The sequence below is a fragment of the Quercus suber genome, unplaced genomic scaffold (genome assembly GCF_002906115.3).
Source record: "Quercus suber isolate HL8 unplaced genomic scaffold, Cork oak 2.0 scaffold_93, whole genome shotgun sequence".
NCBI classification, from domain to species: Eukaryota; Viridiplantae; Streptophyta; class Magnoliopsida; order Fagales; family Fagaceae; genus Quercus; species Quercus suber.
Genome location: NW_027069558.1, coordinates 646,150 through 666,196, shown reverse-complemented (window position 1 = coordinate 666,196; position 20,047 = coordinate 646,150). Strand labels below are relative to the sequence as shown.

The 20,047-nt window shown below is 33.7% G+C and overlaps 3 protein-coding genes and 1 long non-coding RNA gene across 4 annotated transcripts; 1 reads left to right on the top strand and 3 right to left on the bottom strand.

Annotated features, from left to right (window-relative positions):
• The first annotated feature begins 2,977 nt into the window (after window positions 1-2,977).
• On the top strand, window positions 2,978-7,564 carry LOC112005093 (protection of telomeres protein 1a-like). Its single transcript, XM_065774474.1, has 10 exons — window positions 2,978-3,083; window positions 3,256-3,404; window positions 3,773-3,962; window positions 4,466-4,547; window positions 5,510-5,791; window positions 5,894-5,964; window positions 6,433-6,443; window positions 6,534-6,593; window positions 6,815-6,973; window positions 7,106-7,564. Exons 1-10 carry the CDS (start codon window positions 2,978-2,980, stop codon window positions 7,274-7,276), a joined length of 1,281 nt encoding a protein of 426 aa, XP_065630546.1. The 3' UTR covers window positions 7,277-7,564.
• A 2,830-nt stretch (window positions 7,565-10,394) lies between these two features.
• Window positions 10,395-13,733, bottom strand: LOC112005078 (uncharacterized). Its single transcript, XM_024037327.2, has 3 exons — window positions 12,940-13,733; window positions 12,016-12,288; window positions 10,395-11,003 (listed from the first exon to the last, which is right to left on the bottom strand). Exons 1-3 carry the CDS (start codon window positions 13,516-13,518, stop codon window positions 10,734-10,736), a joined length of 1,122 nt encoding a protein of 373 aa, XP_023893095.1. The 5' UTR covers window positions 13,519-13,733; the 3' UTR covers window positions 10,395-10,733.
• A 1,169-nt stretch (window positions 13,734-14,902) lies between these two features.
• LOC136067970 (large ribosomal subunit protein uL16-like) lies at window positions 14,903-16,544 on the bottom strand. The gene is made up of 3 exons (XM_065774489.1): window positions 16,018-16,544; window positions 15,531-15,612; window positions 14,903-15,175 (listed from the first exon to the last, which is right to left on the bottom strand). The coding sequence occupies exons 1-3, from the start codon at window positions 16,416-16,418 to the stop codon at window positions 15,107-15,109; spliced, it is 552 nt and encodes a 183-aa protein (XP_065630561.1). The 5' UTR covers window positions 16,419-16,544; the 3' UTR covers window positions 14,903-15,106.
• Window positions 16,545-17,454: 910 nt separating this feature from the next.
• LOC136067971 (uncharacterized) lies at window positions 17,455-18,688 on the bottom strand. The gene is made up of 2 exons (XR_010629365.1): window positions 18,533-18,688; window positions 17,455-17,620 (listed from the first exon to the last, which is right to left on the bottom strand). It is a non-coding gene; the product is annotated as an uncharacterized LOC136067971 (long non-coding RNA).
• Between the last annotated feature and the right edge of the window lie 1,359 nt (window positions 18,689-20,047).

The following is a 20,047-nucleotide window of genomic DNA, read 5'->3' as shown; positions in this document are numbered from 1 at the left end:
TAGCTCAGTCCAATGATGCCTTACTGATTCAAGTTGATCCGGGGATGACACCAATGTGCACATTTGTTCCTAGACAATTAAATAGGGAACAAATGACTTCTATTTTTCCAGAATCATGGATTACAAGATATGAGATGCTTCATCAAGCAACTAAGCCAATCCAGTCAAATGAACCTTTCTTTATCAGAAAAGCAAACGGTGAAGTGGAGACAAGATTCATAACGGACCCTCCAGCAAAGAAAGATGTGACGGTCTTTCCGACTCAAATGGCAATGCTCCAGCCAGTCTCATACGTTGGAGAAAATGGTCTTAAAATAAAAGCATTTGGCAAAGATGGAAAGCCTTGCTATGAGGGAAAATCACCCTCCGGCCACATATGGTGGGATGTTTGCAATTGTGCTGACTGCCAAGAAGATGAAGACAAATTTCACAATATTTTTACAATTATTGAGGTGTCAAATTTTTATAAGTCAAAATAAAATAATAAAATATGAAATTATGACCAACCACAACTAAAAATAAATCTATATATATAAAAGTGTGAATGCGCTAAATCACTGTAGTTACAGTGCTTTGGTTTCGTTAGCCACTTTTCTTTTTCCCCCCAAGTCTTGAATAATAACTATAGTTCCAAGTGGCATTGTAGTTATAATAACTACAATTTGTTTTTTGGGTAATCGGTTCGTGTTTGTGTTTGTGTTTGTGTGTGTGTGTGTGTTTTTTTTTTTTTTAAATATTTATGTAAGCTGGTATATATATTGTTATATTGATATAACAAATTTCACAATATTTTCACAATTATTGACGTGCGCGAATGCGTTAAAGCACTATAACTACAGTGCTTTGGTTTCGTGAGCCACTTTTTTTTCCCAAGTTTTGAACAGTAACTACAGTGCCAAGTGGCACTGTAGCTACATTTTTTTTTTCCTTTTCTTTTTAGTAATCGGGGGGTTTTTTTTCCCCCTTTTAAATATTTATGTAAGCTAGTATATATATTGTTATACTAACACAACAAATTTCACAATATTTTCACAATTATTGACGTATCAATTTCTTACAAGTTGAAATAAAATAATAAAATATGAAACTGTGACTAATCACAACTAAAAATAAATGTTTTGAGAAAATGTTACAACACTTATTGTGTAGTGTTTTTGGTTTATTCAACTAGCACGGTAGCTACAGTGCTTAAAGGTTTTTTTTTTTTTTTTTTTCAATAATCAGTTTGTGTTTTTTTTTTTTTTTAAATATTTATGTAAGCTGGTATATATATTATTATATTGACACAAAAAATTTCACAATATTTTCATAATTATTGACGTGATAATTTCTTACAAGTCGAAATAAAATAATAAAATATGAGACTGTAACCAGCCACAACTAAAAATAAATGTTTTGAGAAAATGTTACAACACTTATTGTGCAGTGCTTTTGGTTTATTCAACTGGCATGGTAGCTACAATGCCAAAATTTAGTTTTTTTTTTTAGTAATCGGTTTGTGTGTTTTTTTTTCTTTAAATATTTATGTAAGCTGGTATATATATTGTTATACTGACATAACAAATTTCACAATATTTTCATAATTATTGACTGTCAATTTCTTACAAACTAAAATAAAACAATAAAATATGAGACTGTGAACCACAATTAAAAATAAATGTTTTGAGAAAATGTTACAACATTTATTGTATAGTGCTTTGGTTTATTCAACTAGCACGGTAGCTATAATGCCTAATTTTTTTTTCCAGTAATTGGTTTGTGTTTTTTTTTTCTTTTAAATATTTATGTAAGCTAGTATATATATTGTTATACTAACACAACAAATTTCACAATATTTTCACAATTATTGACACGTCAATTTCTTACAAATCAAAATAAAATAATAAAATATGAGACTGTGACCAACCACAACTAAAAATAAATATTTTAAGAAAATGTTACAACACTTATTGTTATCATAATATTTTCACAATTGTTGAAATCTTAGTTTCTTATAGATCAAATAAAAAAATGCTAAGTCCACAACATTTTAATATTAATTTATACAGTGCCTAAAGTTTTTTTTTTTTTTTTCCAGTTATCGGTTTGTTTGTTTTTTTTTTTTTTGGTTAAATATTTATGTAAGTTGGCATATCTATTAACTATATAAAAAGAGCCAAAGGATCATGAATAGTGTTTTTTTGGTTTATTCAATTAGTGAAGTGCACTTTCTCTTTTCTTCTCTTTTTTTTTTTCCCTCCTTCAAGTATGTCAGTTGGTTTGAGCTTTTTTTTTTTTTTTTTTTCCTAAGATCTTTATATGTTTACTTTGTACTTGCAATGCAAGTTTACATTGTAAATACACAAAAGTGGTTAATATTATATACATTTGCACAAAAAATGGTAAATATCGTACAAATTTTGTAAATGTGTACAAAATTTGCTATTTTTTTTTGTCTACAATATAAATTTACATTATAATTAAGTACAATGTATACATAGAGATATTATGAAAATATTGTGACGCATGTGTCAATTTCTTATGGGTCAAAATAAAATAATAAAATATTATACCGAGATCTAGCACAACTAAAAATGTCGGGACATTTTGTTGTTATTACAATATATTCACAACTATTGAGGTGTAAGTTATAAGTCAAAATAAAATAATAAAATATTGAACTTGGATCTATCATGGTCTTATTCGATTGAGATTAATTTTTTATGACATAATTATCAAATTTTTTAAAATTAATGTCTCTTTTGATTAATGTAAATCTCTATGTATTTTAAAAATCAAATAATTTGTATCCTTATTTTGTGAAACAAATAAAATCTAAAATTGATCTTAATCATTACTTTTTTTTTCCCATGCCTAGCTGCCTTGACTAGTAAATAAACAAACATAAACCCACTCCATCAGTTGCACTTGTTTCTCATCAGTCAGAGACTCACAGAGAGAGACAAAAAGACATTTTGAATTCAAAGAGTTTGGCAAGATGAGCACAAACCGTAACACTGTAACCCCAATAAGAGACGCCTTAATATGGATTAACTTAAACTTTAACCTCGTTGGAATTGTTAGGGAATTCACTTCCCTTTCTTAACTTAAACTTTAACCCCAACAAACCTACTTCCTTACTTTCCTTTTCTTTTTTTACTTTTTTTTTTTCTCATTTTACACACACTCTTTCATTTTCTTAGCCTTTGGATATATATATGACAAATTTTACCTCTTTTTTAAGCTTTCAGTCTTATTTATAAAAAAATTATCTTATGGGTATTTTAGATTATTTTTCATTACTGAGGATTGTGGATGAGTCCTGTACGGACAAAGAGTTCTCTGTGCATATATTCACTGCAAGGTTGGAGGATCTTCCGCATGTTAAGTCATATAAAGACTACATTGTTCTCCACAATATCAAGGTGCTTCTTGAATTTCAATCTTATTATGCAAAGTTGTACTTTTTTTTTATGAGCATTTTTTGTTTTGAGAATTCATGGTTTCTGGAATTTATTTATTTTTTTGTCAAATGAATATTCTCGCTTTGTTGATCTTATAGAATCATATTTTCTGTATGTGTGTGTGTGTTTTTTTTTTTTTTTTTTACATTTTACATGCATATTCTCTTTGTTGGTTTTATAGAACCACAAATTAGGTGTAAAAATGCAAGCTAAATCTTTCAACACTGACACAGTTGAAGATTTTCTTGTCCTTACACTGTATGTCGTATTTTAGTGCTTAATCTTGGTTTTAGTATTCATTTAATATGGCAGCATGAATTGTTTTGCAGATTAAAGAGTACAAAGGTGAGCCTTGCGCTTCTTTTGACAAAAGATACTCTTCATTTGCTTTATTCAATGAAACAAGTTTTGTCAACTTTAAACCTTATCAATCTTATCAAGGATTTTGCCTTCAACAATCTGACATGGGCGTTATGACACGTACGAGGAATTTCTTTGCTACATTTCCATCTAGTGTAGGTATGATATGGAGCAACTACTGAACTAAATGTCTCTTTTTGTTTGTACATATCACTGTTATCTCATATTCTTGTGGTAATTTGGGCTACTATTTTACTTGAGATCTTTTGTCATTCTATAGAAGTTGTGAACTACTGTTATTATTATTATTATTATTCTTTTCTGAGTTGTTGTTTAGTAATGGCATCAAATCATTGCATATGCATCCAGCTTTTCTCCTTTGCTTGCGCCTCAAGCATCTTGCAGATGCATTGCCCCTCCCACCCCCCAAAAAAGCCTCTTTCTTCCTTTCCCCTTGTATTGCTCTTTCTTCTTTGTGATGCAGTTGAATGGACCAATGATGCATATATTCCATCCCAATTTTGAATTTATTGCATGGGATTCAATCATTAATACTTCATGCTTGAAATCATTGAAAGATATCACACCTAAGACAAGTTTTGATCTAGTATGTAAGGTCATTCTTGTTACTGTGGTCTACAACATAGATGTGTAGTGATTGCACATCGAAGAAGTTTCCCGCAATGTGTGGATGCTCTTCGTGTGGGATCGAAATGATACTCTTCCGCTAGGCTTGGATAGGAAGTAAGTATTTATTAATTTGTTCTCTTTCAGCAGCGATGCTCAGGCTAAGTAGCTTAGATTAGGGTTCACAGTGTGGGTGGAGAGGCCTAGATAAAACTATGTTCTCTCATCAACCCTCTCTTTTTTGAATCTTTGTCACTTTTTGCAAGTGAACTTATGAGGTACGAAGAACAATGAATGTTGGCTTGTCACTATTGGTACCATAATTGGTGGAGTGAAAAAACCACTTATCTCCTTTTCTTTCTTCATCTATTAAATTCATCTTCCAAATAATTTTTGCCTTTTGTAATGAACAACCTGGTAAAAGAAAATGCTACTTTATGGCAATTGACAAAATATCCCTTTTAATTCTTGGGAAAAGTCTTGCTTCCTGACAGAGTATCATTTGTTGTTTTGCCTTACATATAGATGTGTATGTGTTCGGAAATCTGAGAAGATGTCTCAGGGTTTTTACTCTTTCTTACACTGCATTCCAGGGAATGGTCAATGGTGGCTTCAGCCACGATTCTAACCTGTCTCTATAATAATCTTATATGTTACCTCATGTTTTGCCATGATACCTGTTGAAACTAGGTTTAGTTGTACCTTTTATTATTCTTTGATATTTGGTTTAATTATGTGTTTGTAGAGATCAGTTGGTGATATTGGAGAAGATGTATTGTGTTCTCATGTCATTGTTGTATTTAGGTCTTTAGATATCCACTAATGTAATACTTCTAGAAAATTCGTTAGCTTTTCTGTCATTCTTCTAATATTAACCCTCCCCACCCACGAAAAATCTTTAGATGAAATTGACCTGCTTTTCTCAGATTCAATATATTCAACTACTATTTTTTTTTTTTTCTAATAGCAAGTGCAAAAAACTTTTGTTTGTGTGTTGTAGTCTTAATTCAATATATTCAACTACTATTTTTTTTTTTTTCTAATAGCAAGTGCAAAAAACTTTTGTTTGTGTGTTGTAGTCTTAATGACGAAGAACAGAACCCACTCTCACTACACATTGAACAAACTCAACTACAAAGGCAGATCCTCAGCCAATTTCCTTGTGTCGGAACTGTGTTACGAGTGACAGCCATTGAAGCACATGAAAATTTTGGTTTGTACTTTAAATCTAGTGGGCAATGGATGAAAATCCGCCACATGACGTGTGACGTGGAGTATGGATTGCGGTATGGTCTTCTACACCATTCTTCTGGAGTTAGATACCAATCTAATAGTGATAATACCGTTTTGCAATGTATAAGGTAAGATTATTATTATTTTTATTATTATTTAAAATTTATGGATGTCACAGGTTTATATATGCATGTTTTGTTGCATGTTAATTACTCATCTTAAATAATCAGAGATTTTGATAGCCGAGTGGGGACACAGGGTTGTATGCCATCGTGGAGCACACCTCCTTATTGTCTAACTGGTAATCTATTTAATATTTATAGTTATTTTAGATGTTTTAACATTTTTGTTTTGAGAAATATTCCTCTATTATTTTCTTCAGTCTCAAATATGGAAAGACTTTTGAGATGAGTCTAAATCTTCTGTCTCATTTTTCTGAGTCCAAATCTTCTGTCCCACTTTTCCTGCTCCACTCTATACTCCACCAATAAATACTTGCCACGTGATGCTATTAATTAATAACTGTAGGATTAATAAGTCAATAATGATAATATTTAATTAATTAGGTGAACATGTGGCAAGTATTTATTGGTGGAGTATAGAGTGGAGCAGGAAAAGTGGGACAGAAGATTTGGACTCCATTTTTCTTACTCCACTCTATACTGCACTAATAAAAATTTGTTACGTGTTCACTTAATTAATTAAATACTACTATTAATTAATAAATGTAGTATTAATAAGTCAATAATGATAGTATTTAATTAATTAGGTGAACACGTGGTAAGTTTTTATTGGTGGAGTAGGAAAAGTGAGACAGAAAATTTGGACTCCTTTTGAGATGGCAGAGTCATACTATTTTTGCTTCTTTAGGTGGTAGATGATGAAATTATTCCATTTAGAACATTGATGGATCTTCTTACTCATCCACAAGTGTCTTATGCAATTCTTATTGTCAGAACTTTCATGCTACATGGTTATGAATATGCAATTGATCAATGATAAATTACTTACGACGCTCTTTAGCACAAAGTAAGAGATGTTTTATAACATTTGAACGTTTTAAATTTATGGATATGTACTCATTTAATCATTAGGAATTTGATTCATTTGTTGATCTAAAGTTATGAACCTATTTTCTTTGTATCTTCCAGATTGATGCTATTATCAAACGTTTTGTCTGTGTAGTAGCAATTTGTCCGTCTCAGGCAAAAGACTTTTGTATACCTGTTGGATCAAATCAATACAGGATGAGATTGACGTTAGAGGACCCAACTGCGAGAATACATGCCTTACTATGTGGTGAAAATGGGGTAATGCTTAAAATTGGCATTTTAAAGCTCTATCCTTTTAACTACAACTTTACTGTTTGGCCCCTTTATTTTTGTTATCAGTATTTATTAATTTATTTTTCTTTATTTTGACTTGAGTATTACTGGATGCAGATAAAGTTTTTTGGGGGTTTCTCAATTGATGATCTAGCAATTAAGATGGAAAAATTACTTGGAATTCCTGACAATGAAGATCGTGGTTCTCTGAGGTGTCCACCATGGATAAACTGTTGCATAAATTGGAATTCTACAGTGTATCATATGTGTCGCACTATGCTTGTGTGATGAAGTTTTACTCTAAATTCTCATGGAGCTTCTTAGAAGATGTATAATCATTGTAAAGTAACATCTTTTTTAGTGTAAAGCATACCTGTACTTAAGTTAGGAATTTTGAAGGGGCTGATCAGGTAGCATATCTTTATATTAGTTTAGGGTTTTGAAGGGGCCAATAAGGTCTCTCATGTATAATCTCTTGCAAGTTTGGACTTTTATCTTTTTTATATAGGATTCTTGAGGTACCTTGTAAATTCTTATAGATGGTGAATACACAAGAATTTTATTGATGATTGCACACTTTGGTTTATTTTGTCATGGTGATTGGTGAATGTATAGTAAACCCTCCTCATTTTGGAGTGGATTTTGTGTTGTGTTTTTGTATGTTTTAAGCTAAAACTAGTTCATTTAAGATTTTTGTCATCAATCTATGATGCTATATTTCAAAGTTGAATGTCCTTTCTCCTGAATACTAGACAGCATGATGAAATCACTATGCACTGAATCAAACGGCCACCGGATGCAAAGAGAATGTCCATGTGGTGCCTCACTGAAGCTGGATTACAGCTAGAATTGGGGTGTCATTGCTGCACTGACAGAGAGGTTGAAAAATTGAGACCAGTCTGGTGTGCTCTACTGACATCGAAGCTTATGCAGTATCATTTGCAAAGACTTTTGCAAAAGAGATAGTTATAGAGGAATTTATTGAAGGAAACCTTTACACTGGTAATATTTGCAGTACAAGATGATGTACTCCATGTTAGCTGGATCCATATATTTCTGGAAGCTTAGGAGTACCAGAGGCATTTCAGATGCAGAGAGATAGCTATTGTGAATAAGAAATGTAATAGAATCGTTGCCCATTGTTTGGCTATGCATACGTCAATAATTTTTTTGTCTCTAATTTCGATCTCCATAGTAAGAAGGTAGATCAGTTTTTTTTGGCTGTGCATGCTTCTTCAATACATCAGTTCGATGCTCTGTCTTAATATCTCTTATTATAGTTGCCTACTTGCCTTCGTGGTGCAGAGTGCACTGCGCACAAAAGAAAAGAAAAGAAAAAAAGTAGACAAAATGCTGTTTGTAAGGAAGGATATACCCCTTGTACCTCAGTTCTTTTCCAATAGATTGAAGTTTATCAAAAAAGAGAACAACATCATCTTCATTTCTCGTGAACTGGAGTTGAAATGAAGAAAGTAAATTTCACAGTCAAGATTTTATTTAATGGATTTGATAATGTATAGAGTGTTGTGTCATTTGAAATTTTAAACGATGTGATAATAGATATATTTTTAAATTTGTAAAATTTAATTTAAACCATGAAATAAATTTATTTCAAATAGAGAAAATCTTAATACTAAGCGGTGCAACGAGATGAGCTATGCAATTATGGTAGGGCTAGTCTTTGTTCTTCTTAAAGATATAAGGCACAATTCTAGTTAAGTCACTAAGAAATCCTAATCCTACTTAAATTCCAAGTCTTATAATTCTAGTTAGTCTAAGATGTAGTCTAATAGAAAAGCCTATTATGAATCATTGTAAAATATAGTAAGGATATCCATCAAGTGTTTTTGGCTTTTGATATAAACCGTCAAGAACACATTAATTCTCTCTTTCTCTCTCTCATCTATTTTCTATTCTACATAATATTAGAGTTATATTTCTTTTTTCTCTCTTCCATTTTGTTTCTTTATATATATATTATGATTTTTTTTTTCTTTCTGTTTTCTCATGATGTTTGAAATATGTTTTATCATTTCTTACAATTCCTTCTCATGTTAAATCCAAATCCGAACAAGTTTGTTTGTGTGATGTGGAGCTCTTGCTACCATATTTATAGCAAGACACAAGGAGTATGAAACCAATTGTTGTTGCTTGGTTGGTGTTCGATTATAGCATATGATGGCACCCCTTATGTGGGTTTGTATCCAGTTTTTAGGTCCACCACTTTGACAAAAGGCAATTAGCTTCATTCTTTTATCCTTAATTCGTTGTTAGTATTACTAGTAACTCATGACAGTTTATTCTCTCTCCCTACTTTTTATAACTCTAAACGTTAAAACTCACTCAAATAAGAAAAATGAGAAGAGGGGGGGGGGGGAATATGATCCCTCCATTTTAGTTGACATTGAAATAATTTATTTTTTTTAATTAATTTTTTTTATTTTTTTGATCTAACTGTGTAAAGACTACAGTGTCATTTCAAGTGGAGAAGATCATTTTCCAATGAACAATTGAATATTAGGGAAAGGGGTATAGACAACCACACCTCTCCTTCGCTCTAGATTAATAATAAACAAATTTGTGAAGGGCAAATTGGCCCATTCACAATAACTTTATCGACAAAAGATATACTTCATGAGAATAACCATTTCTCCCACTTGCCAATGTAAAGTACAAAGGATTTTTTTTTTTTTTTTTTTGTGTGTTGGGGGGGGGGGTGGGGAGGGGGAGAGAAGAGAGAGAGAGTGAGCTACTTCCTTTCCAACCAATCAAATAGTAAGAGATCCTCTTCTGACTAAGAGATACTAAATAAAAGACCTCCTCTTTCCCTGCATTTATGACCGAAGAGGTTGAATAACTACGCCCAACTGGGAAGAACATGGTCAGCAGTTTATGATAGCCTATTAATGAAGATGACTTAAATCACTGCAAGTGTAAAACCATTTCAGACCATGAAGCAAGTGATTGTTAAAAGCGGTTCAACATGTTCAATACCTTATCTTCAACAGCTCCTCCGAACATCTCCAAAAAGTTAGACTAGTAACTAAGTAATGGTACAAACAACATTTTTTACAATATTTTTCTTATCAATAGAGTTAGCAAGTTTTAACTGGTTCTTATTTGGATCCAACATTGATATCACATTTTTATTTACAATAACAATTTGCCACCTCAGCAATTGTGAAATTCTATGTCTTTAGACATATTGCTAGTAACTAGTCCAAAATTGAGAGATAAACCATTTCTTGGGAGGAGAAGAAGGATTATCATGGCCTATTATCAAGATAATTTATTTAATTGTAACAGTATTTTCCGACATCACCTTCTCCCCTAGCTGCTATTATTCCTAAAAGTCAATTCTATAAGCTTGCAAAGAAGAGTTCAAAAAAAAAAAAAAAACCTTGAATTAGGAAGAAGAAAACATTTTCCATCGATGAAAGATGATCAGAGATTACAAAAACTAAATTTCCATGTCAGTTGTCAGACATGTTGCCTCAACTGTTAGCTTTATTTGTCCCAAGCCGTCTCAACTTTAATAATAAAAAATGCATGAAATTTCCAGAGATGACAATAGCAGCACAAGGTAATGTCAATCTTGCAATCAACTCTGGTTTAGATGCATGGCACCCCTTCACCAGTTCCATTTATCAGAGACAGACAAAACCTCAAGCATTCTTTGAAAAGCTCCTGTGGTAAAACAAAACACAACAGAATGGACAGGCGATAACAAAATCTTAAGAAGCAATTACTGTGAGCCACCTTTTTCAAGCTTCTCGATTTCTTCACGGTGCTTCCTTTCTGCCTCCTGAAGTTCTCTTTCAGCATCCTCCTCTTCTTCAATTTGATCAAGATCATCAAACTCCTTGATTGCTGCCATTGCTTTCACTACAGGATCTCTTAGCTCAGATATTAGCCCGCCACCAACCTTGTACTCTTCCTCATCTCCAATCAGGAATAATCGCTGGTCAGGTCCTGATGCCATGGGAATGTCGACTGCCAATAGCTTCATATCATACTGAAAGAAAGATGACACCAAATACTTAAATAAGCATAACCAGACCAATTAAATAAAATAAAATTGACCACTCCAAGGTCTAGGTTCCATATCAGAAGAAAAGACTAAAGATCCTAGTGATTCTAGGATCCATATTAGAGGGATTCTGTAGAAAATGAGTAATTAAGTTCACATTTGTTATTTTCTTTTAAGATAAGATAGTGTGTCAAACCTATAGCATCCATTTTATAATGAATCTTCTTTATTATCAAGCCAAGAAACCAATTGATTTTGGTGTGAGCTGGGGATTGAAACCCAAATCTCTTATTTGACAACAAGGGACTTTACTAGTTGAGTTAACTGGATCCCATGTTAAGATCAATTTTCTATATATATAGTAAAGTGGAATTTAGTGAACCCTCATCTCTCTCTCTCTCTGATTAATGGACTATATGTGTGGGCATGTGTTCATGTATGTGTGTGTGTGTGTCTGCCTATGGATGCATGCACTAACCTGGTTATCAACTGTATGAGCTGTCAGATAACTTCTAATTAACTAAAGTAGCAGTAATATGCAAATTAGGGGTTGTGAGAAGGCATTCAGTCTCACCACTTGACAAGAGCTAAAGATAAAATTATGGAGCAATTGATGGTGCTGGTTAATTCAAATAGTAATTCTCTGGCCATCATGCCAAATGCTTGGAATAGAATATCACATTCCCGAGGACAGGGGTTTAAAGGGAGAGCGCTATCTCCCATTCTATAGCCCACAAGCTTAATGAACCTCCAACTGACCCAAAAAACCGAACTCTAGCAACATAACATGAAATCATTCTTGCAGTCTACATATTTTGGCAACATGGAGCAGGAAGAATGTGCACATAAATATTGAACTTCAAGAGACAGTCCCATTCAATGTTACAAGGGACGCTGAAGCAGAGCAATAAAGAGACTTATACAACCACATACAGAAAGTTTCATTGCCTCATCTGATGTGAGGAATACAGGGAAAGTGGCTGGAATAGAAACATACCTGCCCCTTTTTATTCTTGACTTCAACACTGACAAGACCCTTTCGCTCAGAACCTCGTATTGGGAAGATGAGAAAACACCTTTTGGTCCTAAGACTAGGCTTGAAGTTCTTCAGTGTAAGCCCTCCTCCTGACATCACATAGGCTCTCAATTCTGTTCCAGAAAGAGGGGCACCCATAACCTCAAGGATCCCAGCAGACGTATTAAGCCTCCTCATGGCCATTCTATAAACTTTATCAGGATTGATTGTTAATCTTGAGCGGATATAAAGGCCCTTCATGTACGAAAAAAACAAAATACAAAACCTGTGATCTATAAATTATCATAGCATTTCAAAATGCAAATAATACTAGCAAAGATTGTATTAAACAAAATTATTCACAACTTGCAAATTAGCAGTTTTTGATAAATTAAATTGCAAGTAGACTTTTTTTGATAGTTCGATAGTGACAATGGGGTAGTGGGGGTTTGACCCTGGAAGGCTGGATGTTTCCATTGGGAACGCTAGGCGGTGCCAGTTGGGCTACAAGGGTCTTGGCTAAATTGAAAGTAGACTCTCTTCAACAGGAAATCAGAAACAATTCAAATGTTAAAAAAAAAAAAACAAAAAACAAAACTTTTCCCTTATTCGACGAGACAATTTAGATCGATTTTCACCATCTCAAATAGAAAAACAGTCCACAAATATCTCCTAATATGTAGTATGTGAAGTGAGAGATGAATTTGTGAGATTATAGAGAGCCTTACATAACAAAATGAATCAAAGCAGAGAGAGAAAATGAAAAAACAAAAGTAAGACAGGAAAGAAGAAGTTGGTTTGAAGCATAAACATAATGCAAGGGGATCCCAATCTATGAATATTGATTTGATATCTCTAGTCTAGTGTAGAGGCAGAGATTTAAAAGAAAAAGAAAAAGGAACTTACAGCAAAAGCGACGATAGCAGAAGAAAGGGCGAGAAAGCCATACTTGGCCATGCCTTCGGAGAGGCCAACGAAAGTATTAGCTATGCCGAACATAATCCTCCAGAGCAAAGCACAGAGTAAAACGGCAGTGGCCCCAAAGAGAAAGAGAGAGTTTCTCTTAAAGAAAGCCTCAAATTGCAAACCAATGGCCTGGCGGTAGCGAGAGAAAGCGGAAGAGAGAGCTGTGGCGGGCTTGTCGAAGATCTTTTTGGCGAAGTTAGCATTGTTGACAGAAGAGAAGAACCTAAACCCAGTTGATGTGAAAGAGAGATTGGGGGGGTTATGAGGTGGTTTGAAAGTGAAAATGTTTGAGAAAGAGGGTTTTGGTTTAGAATGTTGAAATTGGGAGATCAAGGAGGTGTTGGTTTTGGAAGAGAAATTACGAATAGCAGAGTAGGAAGGGACATTCGGAATAGTAGATGTACAACTAGAAAAGGAGCGATTTGGCTGAGGCAGATGATGATCATTATATTGGAGCCTCCTCAGAAGAAGACCTCGGATCAGTCTGGCGGAGGTGGAAGAAGAAGAGGGTTTTGACATTTTTTTTAATTTTATTATGTACCCAAATCCAATACTGCTTCTTCTTCTTCTATTATTATACTGTAAAGAACAAATATGGAATTAGATTCACCTACTCTACACTACACACAAACCAAACTCCCCGCCTGTAAGAAGAAGAAGAAGAAATCGGCTTCCTCGTTCTTTCTTTTCTTTTCTTTTTCTTTTTCTTTTTTTTTTTTTTTTGAAAGGGATCTTTCTTTTTACACAGTCTAGAATATTAATCGGAGTCGGGGGTCATCTCCAACTCCAATACATTTACATCTATTTCGTTTCCTTCTTTCCGTCAACTATACTTGAAATCAGTCCTCCTTCCTTGTTTTTCAATTTTAATTTATTTCCCCACTTTCTGATTCACTAAAGTTTCTTAATTTACACTAATAATTGTTTGGAATTAATTGCCAATTTTAAATTTCATCATCCCTTCACTTTGTTCAAGTCTTCAAGGGGGAAACATACCACATTATGTTCAAGTAGAATTTTTTATATTATACAAAAAATATATATTAATAATAAGCCTATTTACTCATAGATCTCTTTAAATCAATTAGCAAATAAACTTCTTCTTCTTCTTCTTCTTTTTTTTTAAATAATACTCATCAAACAACAATATCTATTAAATGGTGCATCTCGTAAATGTTTTCAAATCAAATTTTAATTAAAAAAGATATGTTTAAACAACCTTATAATTAAATTTTAACCCCCCCCCCCCCCGCCCCCTCTCTCCCCCCTTTTTTTTCCTTTTCTTCAACTATATATTTGATTATTTATAGTTTTGTGCTTTTGGAAATTACATTTTAAACACTATATTTCAGGGAAACTTTCATAACTAAACTTACACTCTTAGAATAACCTTGAGCTTGAAGTTTAAGATGATTACACTTTACAAGTAAAGTTAACAGTTTTATTAATTTCAAATCAAATACTTATGTAAATCCTTTATCAAATCTCCTTGTCATACTATACTTTATAAGTTAGGGTTTTATTTATGTGATTTAAAAAATCTAAAGTTTAATTTATAACCACCTTAAAACTTCATGGATATAGTCCATGGACACAATTTATTCCACCCATTGTGATCAAAATAACCCTTCAACTGTGATGTGTATTTTTGGTAACATAAGGAACCATAATGATTTAAAAGAGATTACGAGAACGAGAGAGTATTCGTGTCATACTCTGATCAAATAGAGCAACGCATTCTAATTGAGCAATTCAAACGATTGCTTAAATTAACCAATCCAACTAACAAGGCTAATTATAGCCTAATTTGATCAAGCTTAAAACAAGTTTCACAAAATAGGCATGCTTTAAGGGGATGGCTGTCCCTCCCATTAAAGAACTACAAAACCACAGACACGTCATATATTAAACTGCAAAATAAATAACTAGGTTACCATGGTGTTTTTGGGGGAGAGAGAGAGAGAGATAATATTTGTGAACTTCGACAGACGGAGAACACAAGATAATAGAGTCGCTTGACAAAAAGTTTGATAGAGTGACAAAACACAATAAATTGTTCAGCATAAAATTCAAAAATAGAAGTTGTCTTCTCAAGCGACAAATTGTCTTAAGCAGTTTCAGGCAGAAAAGCTCTTCCTGGTTTACGCAATGCCAAAGATCCATGACATCCAAGAAGCTGCAGAATTCATAACAAAAACATGTTAAATTAACATTTAAATCACCATGCCTGCCCCAATCTAGGATATGTTAAATGTGGAGAAATGACAAATGAGGGGAAAAAATAAATCAAGTTTGCTAATGAGGGCCGGACTGCTACAACCCACAGTTCTACTCCACCTTGCTAGCACTTATCTTTAATCAATCAAATATTCCTAACTAACTTGTGATGGAATTGAGAGATTGTAAACAGTGTAATTATGAAGCAATTTAGAGTAGGAACAGTTTCTCATATTAAGGTGGATTTTAACTCCCAATATATAGTGCCTGTGTATATGCATGTGCAGTGCATATATCTGCAGTTTTAGTACTACCTTAGCATTGACACCATCTGGGGAAATCTTGTTCTCTGCCTTGTACTTCAGATAATCAGCACGGCTGAATTTGGTAAATCCCCTGAAAGGTAATCATTACAAACATAAGAAACATCCCAATGCTAAATTCTAGAAAACCAGATACATTTATATATCACACAAATTTCAAAATAGAGGTTAAACCCTCGAAGACATTAAAAAATATACAATCATGTCAACAGGAAGGCGATGGAGACAAAAGCAACAGGACTCCATATGTCAACCTGATATAAGTTCTGTACACGTTTTTGAACTACAGTAACTCTAAGCCTCACCCATGGGTGACCCCTCCAACCCAACACACACAAGAAAGTTTTGAAGGTCTGCTGCAAACAGGATCTCTAACCTAGGTGCTGTGGTCAACAATTTCATATGCACATTCTATTTAACATTCATAAATCACAAGGTGCATTAATTAAATGTCAAGGAAAAATAAGAAAACCCATACCACTTCCTGCTAACAATAATCTTTTGACGACCAGGAAACTTGAATTTTGCTCGGCGGAGGGCTTCCTGGGCATGCTGGCTGTTGCTGTCCTTACAGCGCACAGAAAGGAGGACCTGACCAATGCTAACTCTTGCACATACCCCTTGTGGCTTGCCAAAAGCACCCCTCATCCCAGTCTGGAGCCTATCAGCCCCAGCACATGAGAGCATCTTGTTGATCCGCAAAACATGGAATGGGTGCACCCTCACTCTCAAATGGAATGCATCCTTACCAGCAAATTTGGCCATGTACTTGTTGCAGGCAATTCTAGCTGCTTCCAATGCCTCACTTGTAACATTTTCCTTTTCCCAGCTCACAAGATGGACACAAAATGGAAACTCATCAACACCTTTCTTCTTCATTCCAACATCATATATTCTGATCTTGGGATCGGGGACACCACGACAATATCGTGATTTCGGGTAGGGTTTGTTTTTGATTTGACGATAACACCTTGCAGGTCCTACAAAAGTGTAGGCATGCGTTCATCAAAAATAAGAACAGCAGCATGCAAAAAATTACAAACAATCCACCACATCAAACATGTGAAATTCAAAAATAGCACAAATAAAATATGCACATTATCCCACAATCAACATAAAAGACAACATAGAGTTTTATATCAACTAAATGCTAAAGAACTTGCATATTCGTTTACCAATTGATTTTTGGTTTAAGTGGAGATTGAATCCTAGATCTCATATTCGAGGATAAGTAATTATACCAGAAACTCAATTTGCTATCCATCATTTGATGTCTTTTTTTTTCCCAACAAACAATCCATCTTTCTAATATTTCTTGGATTATTATCGTTGATTATAATTTTTTGTTCTTACTTAATGTCACAGTAGATTTTCCTCAGTTTTAATGCCTGTAGTATTTAAAGACAATTGTTGTTGCCAATTTGTAATGTTAATTAATAAAGATCTAAACATTCGCAGTACTATAAATTTTTGTTTCAAAAGATAAACCAAATACTTAGATGGGTATTAGCAAATACAAACGTTGTATGGTTTAATAAGTTCTAAAATAATTATAGCACAAAAAATAATTGTAAAAAGTAGATCCGAGAATGTACAAAACAAAAGCTCAAACACCAACAACCAAAATCTTTCAATAGCCAAAAACAGTATCATAAGTTAAAACATAAAATGTCCGACATCTACATCTACATCTACATCAACATATACAATTCAGGAATATAACAATCAAACGAATTATATCTTCAAAGACGTTCATATGCAATATGTAAATAGGATTTTTTTTTTTTTTTTATAATTAAAGCAAGAGAATAATGGGTGCACCCTCACTCTCAAATGGAATGCATCCTTACCAGCAAATTTGGCCATGTACTTGTTGCAGGCAATTCTAGCTGCTTCCAATGCCTCACTTGTAACATTTTCCTTTTCCCAGCTCACAAGATGGACACAAAATGGAAACTCATCAACACCTTTCTTCTTCATTCCAACATCATATATTCTGATCTTGGGATCGGGGACACCACGACAATATCGTGATTTCGGGTAGGGTTTGTTTTTGATTTGACGATAACACCTTGCAGGTCCTACAAAAGTGTAGGCATGCGTTCATCAAAAATAAGAACAGCAGCATGCAAAAAATTACAAACAATCCACCACATCAAACATGTGAAATTCAAAAATAGCACAAATAAAATATGCACATTATCCCACAATCAACATAAAAGACAAGATAGAGTTTTATATTAACTAAATGCTAAAGAACTTGCATATTCGTTTACCAATTGATTTTTGGTTTAGGTGATTTTTGGTTTAGGTGGGAATTGAATCCTAGATCTCCTATTCGAGGATAAGTAATTATACCAGAAACTCAATTTGCTATCCATCATTTGATGTCTTTTTTTTTTCCCAACAAACAACCCATATTTCTAATATTTCTTGGATTATTATCGTTGATTATAATTTTTTGTTCTTACTTAATGTCATGGTAGATTTTCCTCAGTTTTAATGCCTGTAGTATTTAAAGACAATTGTTGGTGCCAATTTGTAATGTTAATTAATAAAGATCTAAACATTCGCAGTACTATAAATTTTTGTTTCAAAAGATAAACCAAATACTTAGATGGGTATTAGCAAATACAAACGTTATATGGTTTAATAAGTTCTAAAATAATTATAGCACAAAAAATAATTGTAAAAAGTAGATCCGAGAATTTACAAAACAAAAGCTCAAACACCAACAACCAAAATCTTTCAATAGCCAAAAACAGTATCATAAGTTAAAACATAAAATGTCCGACATCTACATCTACATCAACATATACAATTCAGGAATATAACAAATCAAACGAATTATATCTTCAAAGACGTTCATATGCAATATGTAAATAGGATTTTTTTTTTTTTTTTTATTAAAGCAAGAGAAGGACAGGAAGACAGAGAATAGGAAATTTCGAATCGAAACAGAAGAACAAAAAGAAATGAGTTTGTGTACTCACTCCTCCCCATGGCGGCGAATGGCGATCTTGAGTGTCGTGTTATTTCCTGAGCTGAGAAGAGACGAGACGAGGCACACACAAACCCTAAAACGATACTTTCATATATATAGTGATGGTCATAGTCATAGATATTGAAACTGCGGTTCGCGGATCCCTACAAGGTTCCGGCCCATTCCAATGTAAAATGACTCGCGCTTCATCATTCACAAACTTCGTCCTGGCCCAATCTCTTTTTCTTTAAACAATATACGACCCTAATTTTTTGAAGCCCATTATTTTTTCTTCTTTTTTAGTGAAGCCCATTTTTTGTTCACGCCTTTGTTAGGAAAAAGTTCATTCTGTATCATATGCGATAGAATCTCTATGTTGGTCTACGCAATGAGAGAGATATTATATGCATCTAACAAAAGATCATTTGTTAAATGAAAGGTGATACGTTCACAATATTCTTACAATATTTTCATAACATATCATAAATGGTTAGTTGTTATTGATTTTAATTTGAATTGATCATTAAGGCTGTGTTTGTTTTGACTTCAAAGTACTTCCGGAAAACCATTTCCGTAAAACTTGAGTGTTTGGTTGATTTGGAAAATTCGGTCAACTGAAAATCATTTAAGCTTTGACCATAAAATAGAGCTCCCACGGGTGAAATTTATTTCACCTTCTATTTTCACTTCAAATGCTATTTTCCGGAAAACAGAGAGAGAGAGCACGAAGAAAGAGAGAGAGAAAGAGAGACCCAGACCAGCGACCAAGCCCCACGAACCGTCGGCGAGAGAGACCAAGCCCGGAGCAATCGCACGAGCAACCGCCGGTGACCTTCGACCCACGAACCGACGAACCCAGCAACCCACGAACCGACGAATCCAGAGCAACCCATCGCCTTCGACCCAGCGCAACCCATCGCCTTCGACCCAGAGCGACCCACGAACCGACGAACCCAACAACCGACGAACCCAGAGCAACCCACGAACCTCAATCTCGTCGCCGACCCAGACTCGTCGCCTCCATACTCTCTCTTCCTCGATCTCTCAGTTTTTTTTTTTTTTTTTTTTTTTTTTTTTTTTTTTTTTTTTTTTTAATTTGATTGTTGTTGTTGTTTTTTGTTTGGATGAACTAATTATTGTTGTTGTTGTGTTGTTGTTGCCGGAATTTGCTACCGGAAATTGTTGTTGAATTGGATGCGATGTTGAAATTTTTTGTAATAATGTGAAAAATTTTCCGAAAAATAGCATTTTAGAATACATCCAAACACATGAAAATATTTTCCACAACAATTTTCATAATTCAACCAAACACTTTAAAAATATTTTCCTTTTCCGGAAAATAACATTTCCGGAAGACATGTATTTTCCGGAAAACGTTTTACACGAAACAAACACAGCCTAAAATTACTTTCTTGTCCCACCAATACCAACTCCTAACAACTTGTTACATAAAATTTGTTGTGAAAATATTGTGAACATAACATTTTCCTTTGTTAAGTTACCACAAGATTGAAAATCATCAAGC

Coding starts and splice junctions, on each gene's coding strand:
- LOC112005093 (XM_065774474.1), top strand. CDS start 2,978: ATGAGCACAAACCGTAACACTGTAACCCCAATAAGAGACGCCTTAATA. Junction 3,405..3,772: donor TTGTTCTCCACAATATCAAG/GTGCTTCTTGAA, acceptor ATTGTTTTGCAG/ATTAAAGAGTACAAAGGTGA. Junction 6,974..7,105: donor TACTATGTGGTGAAAATGGG/GTAATGCTTAAA, acceptor TACTGGATGCAG/ATAAAGTTTTTTGGGGGTTT.
- LOC112005078 (XM_024037327.2), bottom strand. CDS start 13,518: ATGTCAAAACCCTCTTCTTCTTCCACCTCCGCCAGACTGATCCGAGGT. Junction 12,289..12,939: donor CTGCTATCGTCGCTTTTGCT/GTAAGTTCCTTT, acceptor TCGTACATGAAG/GGCCTTTATATCCGCTCAAG. Junction 11,004..12,015: donor TCAAGAATAAAAAGGGGCAG/GTATGTTTCTAT, acceptor TCTTTCTTTCAG/TATGATATGAAGCTATTGGC.
- LOC136067970 (XM_065774489.1), bottom strand. CDS start 16,418: ATGAAGAAGAAAGGTGTTGATGAGTTTCCATTTTGTGTCCATCTTGTG. Junction 15,613..16,017: donor ATTATTGTTAGCAGGAAGTG/GTATGGGTTTTC, acceptor ATTACCTTTCAG/GGGATTTACCAAATTCAGCC. Junction 15,176..15,530: donor CAGATGGTGTCAATGCTAAG/GTAGTACTAAAA, acceptor TGAATTCTGCAG/CTTCTTGGATGTCATGGATC.